This window comes from Crinia signifera, chromosome 5, assembly GCF_055691185.1.
Source record: "Crinia signifera chromosome 5, ASM5569118v1, whole genome shotgun sequence".
NCBI classification, from domain to species: domain Eukaryota; kingdom Metazoa; phylum Chordata; class Amphibia; order Anura; family Myobatrachidae; genus Crinia; species Crinia signifera.
This window is the reverse complement of record NC_139221.1, coordinates 89,653,799-89,669,429: the sequence shown is the minus strand read 5'-3', so window position 1 is coordinate 89,669,429 and position 15,631 is coordinate 89,653,799. Positions and strand designations below refer to the sequence as shown.

Genomic DNA, 15,631 nt, shown 5'->3' with positions numbered 1-15,631 from the left:
TGAAATGAACTCAACAGAGAACCTGCCAAAGGAAACACCACTGGCAGTGACTAAAACTCTTAGTCTAAATGCATTTTGATAAATTCTTGCACATCCATTGCCAAAAGTGTCTTATCTCAGACCACTGAAACACCCCTTTTATTCAGGAGTTTATTTTGACTACTTTGCATGATATATTTTCTAACAGCAAAAATTGATGTATTATAAATTGTTTAAAATCATCCATCTTCTCATATAGTAGGGTGTTGATTAAAAGGAAAGTGCAGTTGAGCAGTTGTGAAATTCAACGTTATCATGGTGGACAATGCAGTTTTTGGATAACTGTAAAACCTGGTTCCCTATTGTGACATTGAAAAGATGGCTTAAATTATAACATAACCATAGAACATTTGAAAATTCTTTATCAAATATAGTATAAATATAGTAGGCTCCTGCATTCAGTGATACGGGCAGGGTTAGGGGGGGGGGGGGTTGCTGCGTGCCGCAGGGGAGCTACGTGGAGGCGGCAGAGGGCTCCATCAGAAGGGGAAATGCGAGCATCTTGTGCATGGGTGTCCCCTTCTGGCCGCTGGCGGTTGGCAATCCGACCACCAGACCCCCGCTAGATGAGGCCGGCTACATCTGTATGTCCACCACAACATAGCTGAACCTAATGGGACATACACACAGGGAGACTTGAGCAAGAGATGTGTTCTGAGCAATTTAGTGTGGATTTCCCACAACCTACATCTCTTATATACACTGAGAGATTTGCACAAGAGATTTAGGGGGGGTATTCAATCAACCTTATTAAATGCTGTCTTCCCCAACAGCATTGAACTGGGGATCTCGCAGAATGAGCCCGACTTCACAAGCAGTCTGGCTCGTACTTCTGAGAACGCCAGGAAATGATGAGCTCCCAGTTGCAGCTCGCCAATTCCCGGCCACTTCTCGCGGCCACGTCCCCTTCTCGTCTCGCTGCAGGCAGGACATTGAATCCCACCTGCGATTTCTCAGTCGAGCAGTCCGAGAACGGGACAGGGTCACGGCTGTCGAGCCAGCTCGACAGCCCTGGCCCCACATTGAATACCCCCCCATAAGTATGGGAGATTTGTCTTAAGCAAAAAAATTATCTGCATCTCCTTTCAGGCTTAATATCAGCAGTGAGCAATGCAAAAAACATATGATTTGCAGGTACTAAAGTTTGTTGGACCACAGTTGCATAATACCCAGTATAGAAAATACAATATTCTGGGACAATTGTAAAGTCTGTAGTAAAATGGTGAAATAAAGCAAGAAAATATGTGAACGTCTACCTGACTCATTTTTTATATTTTAGTCTTGCAAATATTTGAGGAGCAAAGTCTGCAACAAAAACATTTGGTTGTCAAATAAGAGTTTGTCGGAGTAACAAAAAACATTCATGTTTAGTCTGAGAAGTACACAAAGTTCTCATTACTTAACCAGGCTAAAAGAAAAAATCTATGTCTGGAAGGAGAACTCAAAGGAAGCACTGATGGAAGCTCTATTACAGTTCTAGGCATGCTGTGTAGCTTAGTAACTGCTAAGACATTTAGCATCTCAGCACCTTTTTGTCTGAAATGACTGATTGACTTACCTATGGCAGATTATTTGCAGGATACATCAAGGAGTATATGTGCTAATTTTGTGCGATTTTATGTGCGGTTTGCTTACTGCCACACAACGGATGCGGCACGTAGGACCAAATTTATGAGTGTACGGGTTTGGATATTGAAAACTCAAACCACATCTGCGGCTGGATGTAATGCAGTGCGAGTTCCACGCGCCTGCGGGATGCCGGACAAATTCTGAGTTTTTTTTAAAGGGGCAGTCCTTTACAAAGCATGGTTTTGCCTTGTAAATGACTGCCCCTTTAAAAAATGTGGCCGGCATTTTGCATCAGACTTTCACAGCATTACATCCGGCCCCCGATGTGCTATGATTTACAAATTTCTTGGGTAATGCCCGTGAGACTCCTTAAAGTTCGGGTGGTTCTCTCTGCCACCCGCTTTCTCTGCTAGATACAGTACCTGTAGCATTTGCATGGCAGATGCATATAACTGGGGCAGATGCAGATTTGCTGTAGTTTTTACCAGGGATATTCAGGTTGCGGCTCTCTGACTGACTGGGTTCCTAACTTACAGGGTTGGTGGACTCTTGAGGAATTGTAAGCAGGCAGCAAAATGGGTGCTGTGAGGTATACTAAAGAGTGGTCATTCAAGCTGGATCCGAACCAGGTGGGCAGTGTGGTTCTAGGGAACCGAAAAAGTCAGAATAAAGCCAAAGTTGAAACCAGATAGTCACTACCAGCAGTACTAAGGGAAGATGAGAATCATCAGATAGATTGGATCAGGTAAGTTCTAGATGTTGGAGATCAAGTACAGTAGAAAGAGTACAAATATTCTGGTACTGGATAGTGTGCAGAGGGTTTCCTTTATAGGGAGAGATTTGGATTTGGTGCTAATGGAATGTCATGGTGTTTTGTTGGTGCACCTGTCCCTTTAAATTTAAAACAATGCAGTGTGCATCTTTGGAGCCACAGTTGCCTATCGCAGAACTGCCCAAATCTGCAGCAGCTATGGAGGAGAGATTGTGCCCTTGGTCCCAGCAGCAGAAAGGAAGGGGGACTCCGGTAGCAAGGAGAATACTTCACTATGGGAAGAGCCCTTTGGAATCCGCCCACAATTAAGCATCTGCTGCCCCAGAAACTAGTGCTGCCGTATTCAGTAAGAATGACAAGGCATGGCCATGTTGATGCAATCACTGTGCCCCGCTGCATGCACATCCACACTGTGGGCATAGTTACGTCCTCTGTTACTCTCTTGGATGGGGTTTTACAATTGTTTTAAGAATGATTTATGTCCAATCCTACATAAGCTCCAAAATACTATAAAATAAAGTTCTGTTTTTTCTCGAACAAAGGAATAAAGAATTTCACTAATTTTCTTACAAGCCCTTTCCAAACAAATCCATTACACAGAAAAGGTCCTGCTCTTAGGAATTGTTGGTCAATTTTACTGTATTTCATGTATTTCATCTAAAGGCAAGTTGCCATATTATGCCCACCACCACATTCCATTACAGGAAATTGAATCACTCAGTTCACACATATCTAAAATGCCTTTCATGAGTCTGGCTGCATACTTTCAGTGTCCAAATTAAAATTATAATAATAATTGGTACTTGTGTAGAATCACGGCGCCCATCGCATCGCAGACCAGTTGGCATGCGATGGTATGCAATGCGATATCGCGCAATGTTCCCCAATGTCATACAATTTTAAAATTGTATGTCATTGTATATGGCATTTAATGCCATACAATGCGATGGGATGCGATTATAATTTGTATAAGCACCCTAATGGGTGCTTACATTGGTAAATGCACCTCCACGCCACCCCCATGCACCCCCACGCCACCCCCCACTATAAACGTGAACCCGAAGCGTGGCGAGCGCAGCGGTACGCGTCCGCCGACCTTTTCATACCCCCACTATCCACGTCGGCGTGGAGTCGATTTTATAAAGTGTGGCTAGCGCAGCGAGCCACCGAGCCCGAAGCGTGGCGAGTGCAGCGCATAACTTCACAGGTATACACGTACACTTGCCGCGCTTCGGGCTCGGTGGCTCGCTGCGCTTGCCACACTTTATATAATCAACTCCACGCCGACGTGGATAGTGGGGGTATGAAAAGGTCGGAGGACGCGTACCACCGCCCCTTGCGGGCTCGCTGCGCCCGCCTCGCTTCGGGTTCACGTTTATAGTGGGGGGTGGCGTGGGGGTGCATTTATCATTGTAAGCACCCATTAGGGTGCTTAAAAGCACCCATTAGGGTGCTTATACAATTTTTCATCGCATAGGGGGCTAAAATCGCATCGCAGTGCATCGGGTGTATGGCATGCGATGCGATGAAAAAATTGCGCGATCAATATCGGGGGCGCCGTGATAATACACAAGTACCTAATAATTATAAAATTATTGTAAATAAAACAGATGTTTGTTTAGAATTGCATGATGATTGTGAACTGAAATTCTATCTGACAACTTTCATTCCAATGGCTTACCCTTCTCTGCATAATAAGCACACAAAAAGTATGAAGCAGTATGCTATGAAGTCTTTACTCACTATCACTACACACACATATATATATATATATATATATATATATATATATATATATATATATATATATATACGTGGAGGCGGCGGCACTCCCAGCAAGCGGTAATACGGTGGTGAAGAACCGGTGCCTTCCACAGGCTAAGCTGACATAAAAGACGCTGGCCAAATGTAGAATGTAGAGGGGACGGCGGCACTCGGTGTAGAAAATAAATCACACGGTAGGCATGTATAACCAACGTTTCGTGGCCAGGGTTGCCACTTTATCAAGGTGCCAATAAACTAAACTAAACTTATTGGCACCTTGATAAAGTGGCAACCCTGGCCACGAAACGTTGGTTATACATGCATACCGTGTAATTTATTTTCTAGACCGAGTGCCGCCGTCCCCTCTACATTCTATATATATATATATAGAGAGAGAGAGAGATTGGAGTGGTTTTTATTGTTATTTTGGGTTGTACCATGACCTTGCATTTAAAATATATATTTATAATGAATGTGATTATCCAGGAGACACGACTCCATTTTGGACCTTAGGGGGAAACATGTCATTGAATGGTGTGAGCTGGGCATTGATCAGCTCATACTCAAAAACATGTTAACCTCTTTGTTAGGATACCTTTCTGATTACAGGCTGGGTCATATATCCAAACTTGTATGTAACAAATGTATCACAATGATTGGCTTTTAACCCTTTGCGGTCCAGCGTAGAGTCAGACTCGTCAGGCCTGGCGCTAGTATCAGGTCCATCGTCGAGCTGAGGTTGATGCAGTAAAGCACTGCAATTACTGTATATGCAATTTCAGTAAGCTGCTGCCAACTACTGTCACTTCTGTGTACTAGAAACCTTTTCACGCGTCTTTCTTCGGATAAGCTTCTTGCATGTTGAAAAGGACTAATCAAACGAAGGCCGATTTTGCGTAATTTACAATCTCAGCTGCTGTTATCAAGCGTTTGTTGACATTACTTTTTAGTGTTTTCTAATATATTTGAGTTGATTTTCTATAGATTTTGTGTGACAATAACAAGCCCCAACATTCAATACTGTCTATTATTGCTTTTTTTTTTTAAATAATTAAATTGGACCAGACTGGTTAAATTCGAAAAATAAAATTGGACTGCAAAGGGTTAAATTGGTAAAATTTACGTAACTAAAGGTTCAGCCTGAGGAAGGAGAGTGGACCTCTCCGAAACGAGTTGCACGATTGGACACTGATGCACTTTATGGACTCAGCACCTTGCATGCACTAGCACTTTGTGACCGGGAACCAGATACCCTAAGCCCCCTGTGGTGGTGCCGCAGACTTGGACGCAAGCAATAGCCCACCGCAACCCAAATTTAGGGTGAGGTATCTTTGTTTTATTTCCCGGCTCCCACTGCATGATCTTGGTCCTGTTATCAAGTATACCTGTCATCATTGCATAATTATCTTTGCATTTGTTTTGCACCTTTGAAATTAAAGATCATTACACCTATTGGTCTGTAACATTTTTTATGGTCCTGCGCCAGAGCTATTCATTTATTCTGTTTGCCATTGTACCTAGAGGTGGTGTACCTCTTTAATGAATAGCAGGCTGCATCACTATAATTAATTGCGCAACTTTCCCACTACCTTTTGTTATACCGAGTTTTTTCTAATATATTTGAGTTGATTTTCTATAGATTTTGTGTGACAATAACAAGCCCCAACATTCATTACTGTCTATTATTGCTTTTTTTTTTTTTTAAATAATTAAATTGGACCAGACTGGTTGAATTCCAAAAATAAAATTGGACTGCAAAGGGTTAAATTGGTAAAATTTACGTAACTAAAGGTGGTGCATGCGACCCCATTCTCCATCGCTGGGAGGGGGGCCGAGTTGGAGGTCGGACGGGCAGCATGTCCAACCTTCAGCTCAGGTCCGATGTGCACGGGACCACGCATCGGACCCGAGGGGGGTGGCAAACACATCCAATTGGTGCCGAATTCTCGACTCGATCCGTCGGGATCGGGTAATATCGGCCCAAATCGGACTAGGGTATGGTCATCTTATAATGAATCCAGCCTTAGTGAATGTATAAAAAAAGGCTGCATAATTTAATTTGCAGATTTGCAAAGGAACAGTTTAGCATCGATGACTAAGAAAGTAGAAAGTTTACTTCAAAAGGTCAATATATTATACAGAAAAGCATTTGGCAACAGTAAAAGCGTGCAGAGAAACAAGGAAAGTGGATAGTTTATTACTGTGCGTGATGTGCACATAGCTCGAAGTCTTGGCCACACAACGGGCCAGATGTATCCAGCTTCAAAAAGTGATAAAATGGAGAGTGATAAACAACCAGCCAATCAGCTCCTGACAGGTAGGAGATGATTGGCTGGGGGTTTATCACTCTCCACTTTATCACTTTTTGAAGCTTGATATATTTGATCCAATATCTGTGATTGTCAGTTTACTAACAGCTATTAGCATCAAGGTTCATGTATGTAAAGTCATGACCATACTGAGGGTACCAGGTTAGGAGGGGACCGATAGGATCTTGACTGGGACTGTCAGACCAATGAAGACAGTAAACAATTTGAAGATAAATCAATAAAGATAAACAGAAAGGCACAGATAAGTCAGTGCGGGGGTGGCAGACATGGTGAGGTATTCAGTTGCCAGGCTGAACAGGAGGAGTGGGGATGGGGGTGGGGGGCATGGTGCACAAAAAATATTCAAGTATGGTGGTATAGAAGGTTGTATTTTTCTTTTTTTTTATGACAGGCAGGGGTTGTTCCAGGATGGGTACCCGGCGTTTCATGGGCGTGCCCACAAAACAAATGATGGGTGTGCCAATAGAAACGCTGCGCAGACCCCACCAAATGCAGACGTGCTTTTGCCTGCTCGAGGCGGCCGGATGATGTCACATGATGTCAGCACCCACCCTGAATTCGTCGGACACATGTGAGCGGATGTGTAAGTGGACACATCTACTCGCAGCGTAGCGTGAGGATTCGTCCGGCGGTGTGGACGTGCGTTTCATGGGGTAGTATTTACGTGCTCACTAGGCAGCGAATATATGCATGTATGAATTTGGCCCAAAGCTTCTTGTACAATGTGCTAAGGCAAGGTCTGTGATTTCCCTGGTTATGTTAAAAAGGCAGATTGCAGGGGGTAGATATTCTGAGGGGTATTTTCCATTCCATTGTCTGCTGCATGACTTTGCTGCCTTTCTACCATTAACAGCTATAGGAACGTAGTGCTTGCAAAGGAAATAATGCTTATATGATTGTCTCTATAATTGTGTAGGTATGCACTTTTTATTTGGCCTGCCTTTCATGCGATAGTAGTAGTAGTATTGTACTCCGAGTTCTTGCTTATGAATAAAATGTCCTTATATCCTGATATAAAATAGAGTTCTAATTCTGTAAAATCTAATAATGGAGGATGACGCAGTGACATCAAAAGCTAAAGTTGCACTACCTAGAGGAAGTTGCTTTTTTTTTTTCTTGTGAAACATTTTTATTTTAAGCACTTGACCAAAAATAAGGCCCACTAGCACTTTACACAGACCAGCAGACTCGGAGAGTGCACTAAATGTTTTTTTCTTTCAAACAATTTATGTAAAGTAGACATATAAAACAATGCTGAAACCTAATTGAATAGTGTATAAAACAATGTTTCACTGAATGTTTTGACAGGATAGATGTGTCATTTCCTTAGTTAGTTTCCAATTGCAGAGTGAGGATGTGCATTATCACTCAAGCACCTACACATATCCTGGTCACATTCCCATGTGCAGGCCAAATGGAGTAGTGGTTATAGGGACACTTTCTTATTGACCAACTGTTAAAAAAGATTATTTGAAATTCATTCTAAATGTCTTTTTTGGAATCTCCAAATCCAGACATACAAGGCCCTAATCATAAAATAATTATCAGTATCAAACTGTCTTTTATCTACCAATTGAACATAATGAATGCTTAAGCAAAAACATATGCAAGACCAATGCATGAAAAAAGCTCTCTAAATTAATTTGTAGTAACTTTACATCTTTAAAGCAGTGGTTTTCAAACTTGGTCCTCAGGACCAGACACAGTACACGTTTTCCAGGACAGGTGCACTCATTACTGACTGACACGTTTTAAAAGATCCACAGGAGGAGCTAATTATTTCACTTGATTCTGCGAGGAGACCTGCAAAACATGCACTGTGTGGGGGTCCTGAGGACCGATAATAAAACAAATAATAAAACAATATGCAGTAACAGCAGACAGAAATGGTTGAACTGTAGAGTAGTCCTGTGCGCTACCTTCCACATGGACATATTTTCGCAAATATTAATTATATATATTATTATATTAGACTTTGAAATGTATTTGGGAGATTACTGAGTAGGTCATCAAACCAAGCATGGTTTCTTTCTGTAGTAGATCTACTGGGATAATACGTGAGTTCATATTCTGCACCCAGTTTGATCAACTGTTATTGATGTTACCATTTCTGTTCCTAGAGTGATATATATGTAATGTATATTTCTCGTTTAGAGAATAATTATTATTTGTGTTTCCACAGTGTAAAGGGAGCAGATGCTGGCAATGGTATACGAGTTTTTGTACCAGATATTGGGATGTTTATTGCCAGTTGTGCCACTTGGCTGGTGTGCAAGAAACTTATTCAGAAAGCATTGACGGAAGAAGATGCACAGTACAACACCCAGTTTATAAATGAAGAACTGGTATGTATGGTACATATAAATAAATATATTTTATGTAGTCTGATGTGTGTAAGAACTGTTACATAGGTCATACTGTACATATCTGAATTATTTTAATTGATATTCCCGTGTAAAACCTGTCCATTTCCCGGCCTAGGATGACGTCTACAGTGACACATGCCAGCCAATGATGCGTTTCAATTGTTTCTTACTCTTTCCTTTGCATTATCCAGTCTATATTCAAAACATATTCTGTTTGCATATGCTCTTCTATAACCTCCCTTGCTTAGCTCTATTTTCTGTTCATATCATAACATTCATCATTAATTCAGTCATCATGACTTCTTAATATACCGTATTTGCCGGCGTATAAGACGGCTGGGCGTATAAGAGGACCCCCCAACATTTCCACTCAAAATGTAGAGTTTGTTATATACTCGCCATATAAGACTACCCCCTCTTCCGCACACCTCCCTGTCACTAGCAGCTGTCTGGTCTCTTGAGTGGTGGGTTTTGCTGGGGCAGGACAAACCTATCAGGGCAGGTTTGTCCTGCCCCAGCAAAACCCACCACATAAAGTTTTAATACCCCTCATCTGCAGCTTCCCTGCAGTGATGCCACTGTCCTCCCCCCAGGCATAAATACCAGCATATACCGGTATTCATTAAAGGGTACCTCTCCTGGGCCCCCCCCCCCTTTCTTATGCATACAGTACCGTACCTTAATAATAAAAGATAGCAGTACGGTATTTGTCTGCAGCGGTTTCTTCAGCCTAACGGCCTGTCAGATTGCACATTTGATGTCGGCGTCAGGCTCGGGTGTTTTCGGCGGGGCTTGGGGGGACTCATGTGCCTGAGCGCTCCCGAGTCCCCCCGAGCCCCGCCGAAAATAGCCGAAAATACCCGAGCCCCGCCGACGTCACTGCAGTGACGTCGGCGGCAGGCTCAGGTATTTTCGGCGGGGTTCGGGGGACTCGGGAGCGCTCAGGCACATGAGTCCCCCCCGAGCCCCGCCGAAAACACCCGAGCCTGACGCCGACATCAAATGTGCAATCTGACAGGCCGTTAGGCTGAAGAAAACGCTGCAGACAAATACCGTACTGCTATCTTTTATTATTAAGGTACGGTACCGTATGCATAAGGGGGGGGGGGCTGAGGAGAGGTACCCTTTAATGAATATATGCCGCACCCGGCATATAAGGTGACATCACGCCGTGCACCCGGCGTATAAGACGACCCCCCCCACTAGAAGGCAATTTTTTATGGGCTAAAAAGTCGTCTTATACGCTGGAAAATACAGTATATGTGTGTAATTTTAGTCCCAGATGGTAGCAAAGTAAAAATATCACTTGAGATGCACACACACAGTACAGCAGTGGTTCTCAAACTTGGTCCTCAGGACCCCACACAGTCCTGAGGTTCCTCCACAATTCATAGGTCTACAAGTAGGGTTCCTCCACAATTCATAGGTCTACAAGTAGGGTGTGTAGCTAATTTATCTAAATGGGTGTCCTTTATAAGGCAACAAATTTCCCTGTTTGATTTCTTCATCATGCCCATACTGTATTTCTTGGGTGCCAGGGGTGAATGCCTGAAAAAAAATGAGAGTCCACCGTAACTTGCAGGAGTGTAGGCAGAATAGGAACCCTTTTTCCATGCATTAATATATAGTCCTCAGAGGTATCTACAGTAAAACAACCATTATATTCAGAAACATGCAACTTAATATGTACTAATAGAGTATTTTAATATAGGTTGTTGTTTTTTTTTAAATCAAGTAATTTTTATTGATGAATTTTGTATACATGGGAAAATAAAAAATAAACTACATTACAAATAAACAAACAATAGTGCATTGTCTAATCATTTGGAATAAGTCTGTCATTCAGTCATTCAAGCATAACAAAGGCCCTTATTCAGATCTGATCGCAGTACAAATTTGTTCTCAAAATGGGCAAAACCATGTGCACTGCAGATGGGGCAGATGTGACATGTGCAGAGAGAGTTAAATTTGGGTGGGGTGTGTTGAAACTGAAATCTAAATTGCAGTGTAAAAATAATGCAGCCAGTATTTACCCTGCACAGAAACAAAATAACTCACACAAATCTAACTCTATCTATACATTTTCCATCTGCCCCACCTGCAGTGCACATGGATTTGCCCATTTTGAGAACAAATTCGTACTGCGATCAGATCTAAATAAGGGCCAAAGTGACATACAATAACAGGAGCCTTTGGAATGAGTAGTGATAGCAGTGCACGGAGGTGAAGGGCGCCCAGGCAAGGCACAAACAACCAGGACAACAGAGTAAATTAGGGGGAATGGACTCCTTGGATATACAGCGAAGAATTTTGCCAGAGGCTCCAGACCTTATCATATTTACTTTCACATCTACATTTAGAATACATGAAATGTTCATGGGAGAGGGTGACATTAACAAGCTCAACCCACATACTGTAGCATGACAGAATTTATGTTGTTTTTATTGGAATATGACTTCCTAGATATTGGATCAAAAATGTATTGAGAACCTTGGCACTACAGCTGTTGTTTAACTACACATCCCAGCATGCCCTGCAAAAGCTTTGCTATGTGCCCATCCTAAAACTGTTGCAGAGCATGCTGGGTTGTGTAGTTCAACAACAGCTGGAGCTCCAAGGTTCTCCATCACTGCTGTAGACTATCTTGGTTTGTTATGTTTTTGCTATATCCTTATCTTAACTTTAAACATGTAGTTATTAATATTTTCTTATACAGCGCAGCAAATTCAGTTGCGCATTACAATCACTTACAGGCAGTCAAAATGGTAGGAGGGCCCTGCTCGCAAGCTTACAATCTATAGGGTATATGCAAAGTTTATTAGAATGCTGATAAAACATTGAATCAGAAGCACACTTTCTTCTCAGATGGCTGCATTATCTAGTAGGCAAGCTAAGAATCTGCAATTGCTGCAGTAATATGTATGAAACATTGTTATTTACCCTATTCAAATCCATAATTATGTTTGCACAACCAAATTAACACTTAATAACAAAAGTATTGAGGACATTTACACAGGTATCTTATATGCTTTCTCACTCGCCTACTGAAAGCACATTGCCTATGAGACATTTTATAGCAATAGTAATTTCTATGTGCATTTTTTTAATAGTTTTCTGTACAGTTATACGCTAAATTCCTGCATACTGTAATAAATCTGTGTTTGCTGACAAAATGGTTTTATCTTCACTTGCAGCTGTGAAATGAACTTCTCTATATTATGCGGATTGTGTTGCACTCTTAGGTTTGGGGCCCTTTCCAGTCCTATTCACCTGCTTTACATTACAGAATCCTAATAAAAGTGCTTAGAGGGACGTTCCAAGTGTGCAATGGATAAGGTGGCAATGAGTTGGATGCAGGCATCCAATCTGGCAAAGTCTTTCACTGCATATTAAAAGTCTGATTCTATATAACACATAATTATCATAGCTGCTTAATACCTTGTGTGGGTCTAAACATATTGCTTTTCAATATATATGTTATACAGTTACATTTAGTTTCAATTCAGTGCCAAGGAGAACTATATATCAAGCTGAATCCACAATGATTAGCATCTACTGTATATCATAGCTGCCTACCCTCCTGCATTCTATAGGAGACTCCCTGAAATAGCAGCAATCTCACTCTCTCCCTCATTAGTCTAGCAATCTCCCTCGTTACCCCTAGCCCACATTACACAGTTAAATTTTCAGGGAAAAAATGAATGAGAGATAGATACATTTATATTGAATCATCAGCACAATTTCCCAGCACTTTACCAAGTATAGTAGCTCTTACTAACTGCTTTGGGGCTCACCTACATTTGTATATAAGTCATTTGAAAAGATTCCTCTCAGATATAGCAGTGTACACCCACACTTCTAGGTGCCTCATTCTCAATCTCTCCATATATGGAACTAGACACGCCCTTTGGGTGGAGCATGACACGCCTGCTCAATCGGGCACTTTGCAAAAATCTTTTACCAACTATAATCTCCCTGAAACTAGTTGTAAAAAGTAGGCAAGTATGCTGTACAGATGGAGCCGGACTTATTGTTGCTGGCGAACTGCCAGCAGCATGTTGCTGGCGATCCGCCAGCAACACGGCGCTCCATCTGACTGAGACGAGCGTGCGTCCCCCACCTCGTGCGCGCGCGCCCCCTTCCGGCATACAGATGGCGCGGGGCAGGGGATGGCGGCTGGCGTCGCCATCCCCTGCAAAGATGAATCCCGCTACATCTGCAAGCACCGTTTGAAATGCCGCTCCGGGAGATGCCTTATCGGTAATTATTGGTGAGGATAATGGTTTTCACGGGTTCCTTATAGATAGCGCACCTCCGGCACAGAAAATAGCTCTGGCCGTATGTTACACAGTATATCGCTATCATATGCAGGAATAATGATCGTTACAGCAGCCCACTAGCGTCAATGACAAATAGACCTTTCCACTTTTTACGTACCCGTCCACAAAAGAAATTAAGTTTATCCATAAAAATAAACTAGGAGACTGCGTTGCATAACATATGAAAATGTCAAAGCAGCGATAAATTCCAGGCAGGAAAACAGCAGTGCCTGTACAGCAGCTGTTACTACTAAAGTGGGGCCAGAAACGCTATTAGTCATCATTGGATTTTCTTGTGAACCTTCAGCTTTTAACTGTCTCATCAGATAGTGTGCAAACACCAATGCAAAGAAATACATGATGCTGCGAGTTTCACATAAACCTTGCAGTGCTTGGTACTGTCATAAGCCGGGATGTAATAAGCCTTGAAAAGTGATAAAATGGAGAGTTATAAGCCAATCAGTTGTTACCTGTCATTTTTCAAACCTAGCCTCTGACATGGCAGTTACGAGCTGACTGGCTGGCTGTTTATCACTCTCCCTTTTATCACTTTTCAGGCTTAGTACATCTGGCCTATAGCGAGCAGTATATCACCCACTATGCATACACAGCCATAGGCGTGCGCAGCACATTTCATTAGGGGGTGCACATTTCATTAGGGGGTATCTTACACACCCATTTGGTGTGTCTAACACCACCAATCAGACGTGTCTACCATCAGCTATTCGCACTCGCTACAATATAAAACATCTCTCAGCCACACCATAATCTTCTGCCTAGTTCAATTTTAATCTTCTAATTACTCTGTGTAACAGTACATGCAAATAAAGTCATAAACATATATGGATGATGCAGGTATGTAGTAATACGATAATGGTCTATTACAATTAACAATGCAAAACACACATAATTAATTGATGGGCGCTTGTTTTAATGGAATACCAGTTCTAAAAAGCAAAAGTATATAAGGGTGGGCACAGCATTAGGGGGTGCCTGTGCACCCCTAACACTCTATGTGCGCACGCCTATGTACACAGCCTGATTTACAGGTGGATGCAGAGAAAGTATGCTCGTAAAGGAGGAGGCATCTGATGGAAACAGGGAACACTGGCGAATTAATCCCACTCTACAACTCCGAATGGCACAGCCTGCCAATAAAGGGATGTACACATGGTGCCATTTACTTTCAATTCAATCCTGATTCAAACAAATCCGGATCGAATCACACGGTGCTGTGTACAAATTTGATTTAGTTTATATAGTACAGATCTGTACTATATAGTCTTGCCTGCACATTATATTTTTCTATTCATTAACGATGTTGCGGGGCTGCACATCGGGATCAGGGCTGGATAAAGGACTGTGGGGGCATCCTTTCCCCCCCCCCCCACTCGGATGGAGGCACTCCCCCCCACCCCTGGATGGAGGCATCACCCCACGCCCCCCCCTGGGACGGAGGCATCATCCTCACCACACCCCCCCCCCGTACCTGGGCAGCGAAGGGATCCAGGCAGTATGGTCTGTGTAGCACTGGCAGACAGGGGGTCCCTGCGGTGGATGGGCAGTCAGCAGCGTGGTCCCTTCGGTGGATTGGAACTAGTAGGGCTACTAGTTCCCATCTGCCGCAGGGACCCCGCCGCTGACTTCACATACCCCCCAGGGACCCCCTGCCCGCCAGTGCTACCAGACCCTGCGCTGCCAGACCCTGCTGCCTGCCACCCATCTGCCACCGCAGCAGTGGGGTGGCGGGTGTGGGGGCCCCAGACTGCCCCTGTCGCCCCGTGGCTAATTGGCCACTGATCGGGATCTAATCAAAACTAACGCAGTCGATTTCAATTCGATTTTGATTCAATTTAATTATGTTTTATAAGTAAAATCTAATAGAAAAATAAACTATATCAAACCACCAGCATCACCACCCTCATACTGAAGGGATACGGTCATTAGGTCTTCAACATTAGGTCAACATGCATTTAGGTTGACATGTGTCTAGGTCAACATGCAGGAAGGTTGATATGAGTCTAAGTCGACATGGGTTAGGTCGACAGGGTCATTAGGTCGACATTGGTTAAGTCAACAGTCAAAAGGTCAACATGGGGTTTTTCACTGTTTTATGAGCCGACATGTGCCGACAGACAGTAATTCATGGCCTACCATCCACTAGGACATGGTGGGAGAATAAAATAAGCCCAAAGCATGGCGAGCACAGCGAGGGACGCCGTATACTGTAAACTGTGTCCATGTCGACTGTGTCAACATGCGTGTCAAAAAATAGTGAAAAACCCCATGTCGACCTTTCGACTGTCGACCTAACCCATGTCGATCTAATAATCCTGTCGACCTTATGACCCTGTCAACCTAACCCATGTCGACAGTCTTGTGTCGACGCTGCAATGGTAAGTCGATATTTTGCAACTTGTTTGGTGACACACTCAAGAAACATTTGAATGCACCCCAGAATATTCTTTTATA

General features: G+C 42.9%; 1 protein-coding gene across 6 annotated transcripts in view; it reads left to right on the top strand.

Moving 5' to 3' along the window:
• Nucleotides 1-15,631, top strand: part of PIEZO2 (piezo type mechanosensitive ion channel component 2) — a 360,808-nt gene that overhangs the window by 218,219 nt on the left and 126,958 nt on the right. For all 6 annotated transcript variants that reach the window (XM_083187662.1, XM_083187660.1, XM_083187659.1 and 3 more), the window contains exon 5: nt 8,657-8,819. In XM_083187662.1, the coding sequence (XP_083043788.1) occupies nt 8,657-8,819 (163 nt within the window). The remainder of the gene's footprint in view (nt 1-8,656; nt 8,820-15,631) is intronic.